General features: G+C 49.2%; 1 protein-coding gene across 1 annotated transcript in view; it reads left to right on the forward strand.

Annotated features, from left to right (window-relative positions):
- The window catches only part of LOC138566767 (olfactomedin-4-like), a 31,165-nt gene extending 21,941 nt beyond the window's left edge, over positions 1 to 9,224 (forward strand). The window contains exon 5 of the mRNA XM_069644412.1: positions 6,143 to 9,224. Coding sequence (XP_069500513.1) covers positions 6,143 to 6,966 — 824 coding nt within the window. The 3' untranslated portion in view covers positions 6,967 to 9,224. The remainder of the gene's footprint in view (positions 1 to 6,142) is intronic.
- Positions 9,225 to 10,878: the final 1,654 nt, after the last annotated feature.

A 10,878-nucleotide genomic window follows, 5' to 3' on the forward strand; every position in this document is an offset into this window, starting at 1 on the left:
AATTTTGTCTACACCACCCATCCTACCAACTTTCTCTACCACAACACAAATTTTTACCAACCCCCACTATCTCTAAACCCCACCCACCCTACCCCACTCTCTCCCCCCCACCCCAACCTACCCGACCCTATCTAACCCCCACCAACCCCACACCACTCCCTCTGCCCCCCAGCCACCCTACACCACTCACACTGTGCCCCAAACCTACCCTATCCCCACTCTTTCTACACCCCAATCACCCACCCTACTTCCACTCTCTCTAAGACTCCATCCACCCTAGCCCCACTCGCTCTCCAAACCACCCACCCTTAACCATCCTACTCTCTCTAACACCCCAACACTCTCTACCCACCTTAACCAACTCTCTCTACACCACCCAACCTACCAACTGTCTCTACCACAACCCAATCTCTACCAACCCCCACCCTCTCTAAATCCCACACACCCTACCCCACTCTCTCTGCCCTACCCCAACCTACCCCACTCTATCTGCACCCCAAGCACCCTACCCCACTCTCTCTGCCCTAAAAACCCACACTATCCACACTCTCTCTACACCACCCACCCAACCCCAATCACCCACCCTACTTCCACTCTCTCTAAGACTCCATTCACCCTAGCCCCACTCGCTCTCCAAACCACCCACCCTTAACCATCCTACTCTCTCTAACAACCCAACACTCTCTACCCACCTTAACCAACTTTGTCTACACCACCCATCCTACCAACTTTCTCTACCACAACACAAATTTTTACCAACCCCCACTATCTCTAAACCCCACCCACCCTACCCCACTCTCTCCCCCCCACCCCAACCTACCCGACCCTATCTAACCCCCACCAACCCCACCCCACTCCCTCTGCCCTCAGCCACCCTACACCACTCACGCTGTCCCCGAAACATACCCTACCCCCACTCTTTCTACACCCCAATCACCCACCCTACCTCCACTCTCTCTAAGACTCCGCCCACCCTACCCCCACTTGCTCTCCAAACCACCCACCCTTAACCATCCTAATCTCTCTAACAACCCAACACTCTCTACCCACCTTAACCAACTCTCTCTACACCACCCATCCTACCAACTGTCTCTACCACAACCCAATCTCTACCAACCCCCACCCTCTCTAAATCCCACCCACCCTACCCCACTCTCTCTGCCCTACCCCAACCTACCCCACTCTATCTGCACCCCAAGCACCCTACCCCACTCTCGCTGCACTAAAAACCCACACTATCCACACTCTCTCTACACCACCCGCCCAACCCCTACTCTCTCTGCACTTCCCACCATAGGCCCTTTCTCTCCACAACTCTATCCACCCACCCACCCACCAACTCATCCTACCTGCACTTTCTCTACACCCCCACACACCCAGCCGACCCCCACTCTCTCTACACCCTCATACACCCACCCACCCTACCTGCACCCTCTCTACACCCCCACACTACCAGCATACCCCCAATCTCTCTATGCCTACCCACAGCCCCATACTCTACCCCCACCCACCTTATCCCCACTCCCTCTACCCCCACCCACTCTACATCCACTCACCATAATCCCACTCTCTACCCCCTCCCTCTAACATCACACTACCCAATCTCTCTACCCATACCCCCACTCTTTCTACCCCCACTCACCAACCTTTCCCCACTCTCCCTACTCTCTCCTAACCTACCCTGACTATTGCTACCCCCACCTAACTCATCCACACTCACTCACTTTACTCCACTCACTCACCCTACCCCACTCTCTCTAACCACACCCACACACCCTACCTCGCTCTATGTACCTTCACTCTCTCTAGCCCATTCCATACACCCTACCTCTAGTCTCTACCCCCCAACTCTTTCTACATCCACCCACCCACTTTCTGCATACCCTCCTCTCTACCCCCACCCACCCTATCCCCAATCTCTCTACCCCACCATCTCTATCTTCACCCTCTCTATCCTCACCTACCCAAACCCCACTCCATCTACCCTCACTTGCCCAACCCTCACTCTCTCTATGCCACCCACCGTACCCCCACTCTCTCTACCCCCACAGCCCCACCCTACCCCCACTCTCTCTATGCCCAATCATGCACCCTACCTCCACTCTCTGTGCAACACCACCTATCCCACCCCTACTCTCTCTACACTCCCACACACCCTACCCACACTCTCTCTACAAACCACCCATCCACCATATCCTACTCAACTCTCTGTAAAACCCAACTCTCTACCCCATACCCCCATTTTTCTTAACTATCTATACCCCACCCAGCCTACCAACTCTATCTACCCCCACCCACCCTACCAACTCCCTCTAACCCAACACTCTCTCTCTACAATAACCCCACCACCCACCCTACCTCATTCTCTCTGCCCCCTACCCACCCTATCCCATTCCCTTTGTCCCCAGCCACCCTACCCAACTCGCTCTGCCCCCACAAACCTACCCCAACCCCACTCTCTACTCCTCAAACCCCCACCCTACATCCACTCACTACAACCCCACCCACCCATCCTACCCACACTATCTCTATGCCCCCACCCACCCTACACCCACTCTCTCTACAAACCACCCACCCTACCCCATACAACTCTCTCAAAAAACCCAACACCATTTACCCCACTGACCGACCTTACCCAACTCTCTTGACCCCACCCACCCTACCAACTCTCTCTACCCCCACCCACACTACTGACTTTCTCTATTCCCAACTCACTCTACCAACTACCACTCTCTCTAAACCCTGCCCACCCTACCCCACTCTCTCTGCCTCCCAACACCCACCCTACTCTCTCCCCTAACCCAACCTACCCCACTCTATCTGCACCCCACCCTACCCGACTCTCTCTGCCCTAAAAACCCACCCTACCCCTACTCTCTCTTTCCCACCCACCCAACCCCCAATCTCTCAACACCACCCACCCTAGCCCTACTCTCTCTCTACATCCCACCCACCCTTCCTATCTGTGCTCTCTCTACACCCCCACACACCCAGCCTACCCCCACTCTCACTCTCCCCCACCCATGCCCCACTCTCTATACACCATCCACCCTAGCCCCACTCTCTCTACACCCCCACACACCTAGCATACCCCCACTCTCTCTGTGCCAACCCACCCTCCCTAGAGCCACCCACCCTAATTACACTCTCTACCCCACCCTCTAACCCCCACATTACCCCCAATCTCTCTACCTGTCCCCCGCTCTCTATCCCAACACTCTCTATCCCCACCCACCCAAACTACCCCACTCTACCTACCCCCGCCCAACATACACTGAGTATATCTACCCTGACCCAACCTACCCACACTCACCCACTCTACCCCACTCACTCACCCTACCCCACTCTGTCTACCCACCCACACACTCTCTACCCACACCCACGCACCCTACCTCCACTCTTTGTACCTTCGCTCTCTATAACCCAATCCACCCACCCTACCACCAGTCTCTACCCCCTCTCTCTCTTCCCCAGCAACCCCAGTCACTCTACCCCCAAATCTTTCTACATCCACCCACCCACTTTCTGCATTCCCTCCTCTATACCCCCAACCACCCTATCCCCACTCTCTCTACCCCACCCTCTATATCCTCACCCTCTCTATCCTCACCCACCCAACCCCCACTCTCTCTACCCTCACCCACACAACCCCCACTCTCGCTTCCCCACCCACTTTACCCCCACTCACCCACCCTACCCCCACTCTCTCTACCAAACCCCACTCTCTCTTCCCTACCCACTCTACCCCAACCAACTCTCTCTAAAAACCCAATTCTCTCTACCCTTACCCACCCAGCTTACCCAACTCTCTCTACCCCCACCCACCCAGACTTCCAACTCTCTCTACCCCATCCACCCAGCTTTCCAACTCTGTACCCCAACTAACCTACCCTACCAACTATCTCTACCTACACACACCCACCCTACCAACTCTCTCTGAGCACACCCAACCACTGTACCAACTCTCTCTACCCCACCCACCGTTCCAACTCTCTCAAGCCCCACCCATCAAGCCTTTCAACTCTATACCCCAATCCACCTACCCTACCAACTGTCTCTACCTACACCCGCCCACCCTACCATTTCTCTCTAACCCCACCCAACCACTGTACCAACTCTCTCTACCCCCATGCACCCTAACAACTCTCTTTACCCCCAGCCATCCTACCCTAACCCCCTCTGCCCCACCAACCCACCCTACACCCTCTGTTATCCCCAATCATCCCCTCTCTCTCTCGCTTTACCCCCACACACTCGCCCTACTCAGTCTCTCTTTATCATCACTCACCCTACCCCCTTCTCTTAACTGCCATCCATCCTACCCCCTTTCTCTTCTCAACCTTCCCCCCACTCTCTTTACCCAGTCACATACCCTACATCTCTCTAGCTCCACCCACCCTACACCCTTTATTCCAAACCCACCCTACCCCATCTATTCCCTCACCCACCTTAAGCCATCTCTCTATGCCCTCTCATCAATCCTCTGATACTCTCACTTTACCCTCTCACTCTCACCCTTTTTTGCTCATATTTCCTCTTATCATCACTGATGGAAACCTCTGTCAATGGCTTCCTTCCTTCCTCTATTCCCCTTCTCATTCTATTGCACACTTGCACCCCTTATCACATCCTCTGTTGAAACTTTTCACTCTCCTCCTTGCACCCTGGTGCCTATAAATGCAAAATGCAAAGAACAGCAGTAAACACCAACATTATTGGCATTGCCAATGCTTGTTCTTTCTTGCTACTATTGTACATGAACGCTGAAGACATAGGAAGGCTACATTTCCAGTGCGGGCTGTTGAACAGCACAGCATAGGCGAGTCAGAACACATTCAATTTGCAGTGAGTGCTCAGGCCTGCATGGCGATAGAGCGCTGTCAGCTTCCCTGGAAATCGCAGACATGTAACTAAGGATAATGGCATCCCGGGAGGCATACCTGTTAACCTTATAATTGAAAATGCGGGTGAAACGGCAAGAGGATTGGCGGGTGAGGAGACTGACAATCTTGCGGGTGTCACTCGCCAAAAGCAGGCGAGTTGACAAAGAATGGAATGAGCTGCAATGTGTGGTAAGGCAGCGCATACCTAGGTAATGTCCAGAGAGAAACAATGACATTAACAACTGGCGGCGGGCTGCCACCAGATGTGTGTGATATATATAATTATTATTATTATTTTTTTTTTTTTAATGGAAGTGGGTGCTGCTTGAATGGTGCATTACCAATTTCTTTTTTTTTTAACTTCATCACATTTGAGCGATATCACTAAGAGGAAAATTTCAAATGTACTTTCTGTTTCCTGTTTCTGACACCATTACTCACGGCCAGGATGCTGGGCTTGGCAATGCTGGCAGAAATAGATGCATGCAGGTGTGTGTGGTGGGGAGGGAAGGAGTGACAGGGCTGAAAGCCGTCCCAGGGCAGCGGAGGGCAAAACACTTTGGAGCTCTGGGGAGTCAGTGGTGTGGGTGGTGGGAATGGAACACAGTCTTGTCTCAAGGGATAATGCCCAGGATCCCAACATCTCGATAGGCTGGCACCACGCCCTGCGGTGCTAATGGAAGCTAGAGTCTACAGTTCCGCCTCGCGTTCTGCTATACTTTGAAGCCAGTGAGCCATAGTGTAAAGTCAGCACCGTGCGTAGATTTGGCATCAAGGAATACAGCTTGTTGAACAACAACTACTCACAATACCATACCATTTTACTGTAACCAACCTGCAGCTTCACAGTGCTCTAAGAGAACAGGTGTTATTTTTTTTACCATGCCCTAGGTACATATTTTGTCAACCTCTTTAGGTGAATGGCTGATGGAGCCAGCTCTCTTGAAACACATTATTTGCAGGTTGGATACATATATAATTAGCCGGAGCTTTACTCAATTAGTTATTTCACTACCATGTCATAAACAAGTAAACATCCATTAAAGGGAATATCATTATTAACTATCCCTATCACAAGAAACCAACTCAAGGTACCGTGATCAGGATGCCATAAGATACTGGACCATACTATATCATATCACACTGTACCGTAGCATACCATACTTTACCAAACCATACCCTACCATTCCACACGGCACCATACTCTACAATATCCTTTCTCTTAATCCCGTTTTTTAACGTTTTCTATTTGTCTACAGGTTCCTGCAGCCACGGTGGTCTGGTGAATGTCAGCAAGCCCTTTGTTGTGCAGCTCAATTGGAAAGGCTTCAGCTCTAAATATGGTGGATGGGGCAAGGACTCCTTCATTGGCAGCACTAAAAAGGACATGTACTGGGTGGCCCCGTTGAACCCAGATGCTCGTATGATGGAATCCTTCCGTCGTTATCAGTCCTATGATGACCTCCTTCTCTACAAGAATCCAACAGACAGGGCACTCTCCAGATTGCTCTACGGTAACACCTACGACTACAGCAGCTGTGGCCAAGGAAGTGGCATGATTGCCTTTAACAGTTCCCTCCTCTACAACTGCTACAACAGCAGGGATCTGTGCAAGTGGAACATGGACACCAACACCGTAGAGCGTAAGACCTTGAACAATGCTGTGTTCAATAACCGCTTCTCCTACGCCGGAGTCACCTACCAGGACATCGACATTGCAGCTGACGAAGAAGGTGTCTGGGCCCTTTTTTCCAGTGAGGCGAGTGCAGGCAATATGATCATCGCGAAACTCAATTCTTCGTTGATGGTGGAGAATACCTGGACTACTTCTCAGTATAAGCCAGGGTTGACCAATGCCTTCATGATCTGTGGAGTGCTCTACGTGACCAGGCCAGTGAACACCCGCAGGGAAGAGATATTCTACACGTACGATACAAATACAGGCCAAGAAGGGCAAGTGAGCATCATGATGGACAAGATGATGGAGACTGTGCAGAGTCTGAGCTACAATGCCAACGACCACAAGCTCTACATGTACAATGACGGCTACCAGGTCACTTATGATTGCATGTTCTCCCGGTAACTACTCCCAAGGAAGAGACCCGCTTCAAGGAACTGGACTGTGATAAAATGATTTTTGAACTATTTGGTAAAGCAAATGATAGCAGATAGCCTGCATATTAACCGTGCTCTTTTACAATTTAATGTATTTACCACGTAGTCTGCATTTTAATTCGTCTTGCATTGAGGTGTTTCTTTAGGAATGTATTGGGGAAATATATCTGAGGAACAGTCAAGGACAGGCAAGGTTTTCACCACTGGCACTGTCTAAAACTCTCAATGCGCCAGACAGAGGATTGCAATGCCAGGTGGTATCTCTCTCCCGCAGTAGTCCAAACTAGCTGAGCAGTCATACCATTGCGGACCATGCAGACACATTTGTAGTGTCTGAAATACCAAAATGGAAAAAATATTTGCACGCAAAATTGGAGAAGACACCCTAAATGGTGGAGGGGGTCTGGAGAGCAGTTATGTAACTATGCACCATCTCCTTTTCAATCATGTCCTATCCCAAGGAATACATAGAAAAATATGTCCTTAACGTGGTAATAGGCTGGAGTTGCTGTGTACAAAAATTGAGTTCCAGGCCCCACAGAAAAGGTAATAAGTGATTCAGTGAAAGCCCTAGCCTGGGTCTCATGATATATCACACTTGTCCACTCTCCCTCCCCACAGAAAAATATAATGTCCATGTGAACCCCTTCCCAAGAAGCTCCTCCCTGAAGACCAGACAACCAGCCTCACTCCTTTGGCGGTGGCCCTTGCAAACAATGGTAGCACACATGCCACCAATCCAATTGTTCAACCGGGGTGCCCATCAAGCACTGCTTTGCAGTTCTTTCCATTGTGGGACTTGTAATATTGTTTTTCCCTATTGTAAACAAAGGACTACAAGTCTCAAATGAAATGAAAAACCCAAGACTGGAAGAGTATGTTCTAAAGGAAATGGCAAGGCGAGCCAGTTAATGAAGAGAATGTACGAGGCTCTGTGCTCTACCATCTAACGCCCCCCACCCCCATTGCTTGATTTTGGATGCCTCTTATGATGGTAAACTACACAGAAAGAAGGCCCAAGAACCAAGATGTTGTCCAGAGAACCTACACACTTGCTTCAGACTGCCCTGATAGTATTACTACTCGGGACCAGGGGTGGACTGGCCTATAGCGAACTCCTGAGATTTCCCAGGAGGCCTCTCCACCGGGGCCTCTTTTGTGTGGTACCCTATTTTATTTCCAAATGTTCTCACAGGAAAAGGCTTGGCCTGGCTAAAAATGTGTAATATGGGGCCATTTGCAAGGTTATTTCCAAGGCCTCTTTTGGTTCCCCGTCTATCCCTGCTGGGCACAACAGCTAAAGGGCATTAATATGAGGATCCTGGGTATCAAACGGAGGGATGCCATAAAAAGTGTAAAGCGGCAGGAAGGGTTGTAATGGTCTCTTGTGGAAGAAAATGGGGACGACGGGGTGGGGCATAGAAACAGTTGCGAGGTGGAATAATCCGTGTTTTCAAATGTAAACTGACAGAAGAGCTCACGTTTGATCAGTTTCGTGTGAAAAAGAATCCTCACCACTTGGCCTCCTCAAAGAGGAAATCGACTTTCTGCGCCTTGATTTAGTGCTAAATTTCAGTGCCCTCACAATACGTCAGCGAGTCTAAGGCCTTCCAGTAAAAGTTAAACCTAATTACAATCATTTCAACTACACACCATTTCTGTGGGATTGTGTTTCATTGCTTCAGTGTGCAGGAACAAGCACTCTGAGTAAGTCTAACACGACTCTGTGTAGATGAAGACATTGCTACTGTCGCCCACCACAAAACATGACAATTCATTATTAAGGTGACACAATACAAGCAAATACTTAATTATGACAGAGACGATGCACCACAAGGATAACCAACATTGTATAAAATCGTCCAAAATGCACGTCAGGAGAAATGGTTGTTCAGGGGAACCATGATGGGTAAGAAGATAATTCTGTGCAACTGGAAAACTAATTTGACCTTGAACTTTGAGTTGTTGATAAGTGAAATGCACGACTTGGCAGAATTGGAAAGGGAGCTGTACAGGAGAGAGAGGAAGATTGGTCTGTTTGATAAAATCTGGGGAACATTCCTATTCTTATACTAATTAGATGATATGTATGTGTGGGGGTGGGGGGTGGGGGTGTATATAGTTTGGTAATTGATTGCTTCTTAATTATTATGCTTTATGGGTTTGTATGATAATGTTTACTGTATTGTTAACTGGAAAATAAAAGTTCAACAAAAAAAAGGATAATCAACGTTTCCAATCTTTTCCAGGTTGTAAACGCAGCAGCTTGTACTAAAGCCACTTGCAGCACTACATGCTTTCTGCTTTTCTTTCAATTATTTCTTTTCACAGTATCTTTCTAAACATCAATATAGGAAACAATTCTCACCCAAAACTCAGATTAGTTGCAGAAATAAAATAGATTTCTAGTTTTTTACGTTGCTCACACCATTGACATATAAAGCGTGGCATGCGGCCCTCTGACTCCAAAGCTACATCAGAAGTTCATTGAGGAAACCACTTGTGTAGATTACTGATTGCAACCATGCTGGGTAAGCCCTCTGCATTGTTTGATTCAGTGTTGGCATGATGTGCATGGGGAGGGGGACACTATGTTTGCCAAAAGAATGTATGCTGCTTTCCATGTGAATTTCCCCTGTTCAGAGAGTCCTGGATTTGAAACAATGTATCCCTGGGACTGCGATGTTCATCGAAAATTCTGTGGTTACCAGCGTTGCTAGGTTTGTAAAAGATCTGCAGCTACGCTAATGTCAGGACTGTTGGTCCTCGGTGTGAGCGACCTTTGGTTTTAGCACCTGAGCTTCTATCTGGGGCTACAACCAAAAGACCTGGGGATACAGCCCCCTCCGCTATTCCCCCAAACCCACCGAGCGACATCTCTGCCGTGGTCCTTCAAATAAAAGTCCTTTCGGTGTGCGGGGATGAAATAGTAACAGTAGTGCTGCCCTCATTATCTTCATTGATCACAATGAAAAGCTTTCCATTAAAGGGAAATAATTTGATTACAGTGTTGTAGACTTGGATCTGGTTACGTGGAGCTTTGGGCCCTGAATTGAGGAGGAGGAGCCTTTCCACTAGTGTGTAGACGATCACAAAGGTCTTCATCAGAGACACCACTGCTTTGCCCTGAGAGGTCAACGAGGTGGGCCAGGCCTGAATTTGGGAGTGGCTGGGGTTGAGTCGATGTGACTGTCCCCGGACAATTTCCATGGAATAAGCCAATTTACAAGGGGTTCCTTCCCATACCACCATGCGTCCAACATCCACCAGTTTGAGGTGGCACCCTGCCCCTTGAGTCACTGCATTGATCATTCTCAGACCGAGCAGGGGATCTTCTCACACTCCCTAACTGTGGCAGAGGCACTCCAAAGGAAGATTAGCATCCTGTGTGACATATTCCAATTCCATACTTGCACGCTTAATTGCGCTGGAGATATCTTTAAATGCAGCACTCTGTTTATAGAGATTTCTTTCTGTACTAAGTAACCAGCGACCAAGTCTATCCAAAGAGTTTCAGAGAAAGAGCTCATGTTCCCTCTTTACCAACTGTATTTCCTGTGCCATATCCCTGCAGTTATTTCATGTTATTGAGGTGCCACTTGCTTTTTTTCCTCTTGCCTCATGCAGTTCCACTTTACCTCAGATTCCTTGAGAAGTCATGTCTTTCTGTGTGCGCTCGCACTGAGTGTTAGCGTCCGGTACTAAAGCACTGTTGGAAAGCCTTGCGAGCAGCAGACGAATGGAGCTAAGGCTCAGTCTGTAAATGACTGTAGCAAACGCAGTTAGGTTGGGCATCACTTGGAAGAGTGGACTGATCAACATTCTCTGGAGCCTTGCAGAGTTCCTGGAACGAGATGAATGACAACAGCACCGTTGCCAT

The sequence above is a fragment of the Ambystoma mexicanum genome, chromosome 2p (assembly GCF_040938575.1).
Source record: "Ambystoma mexicanum isolate Mex_15411 chromosome 2p, UKY_AmexF1_1, whole genome shotgun sequence".
Classification (NCBI taxonomy): domain Eukaryota; kingdom Metazoa; phylum Chordata; class Amphibia; order Caudata; family Ambystomatidae; genus Ambystoma; species Ambystoma mexicanum.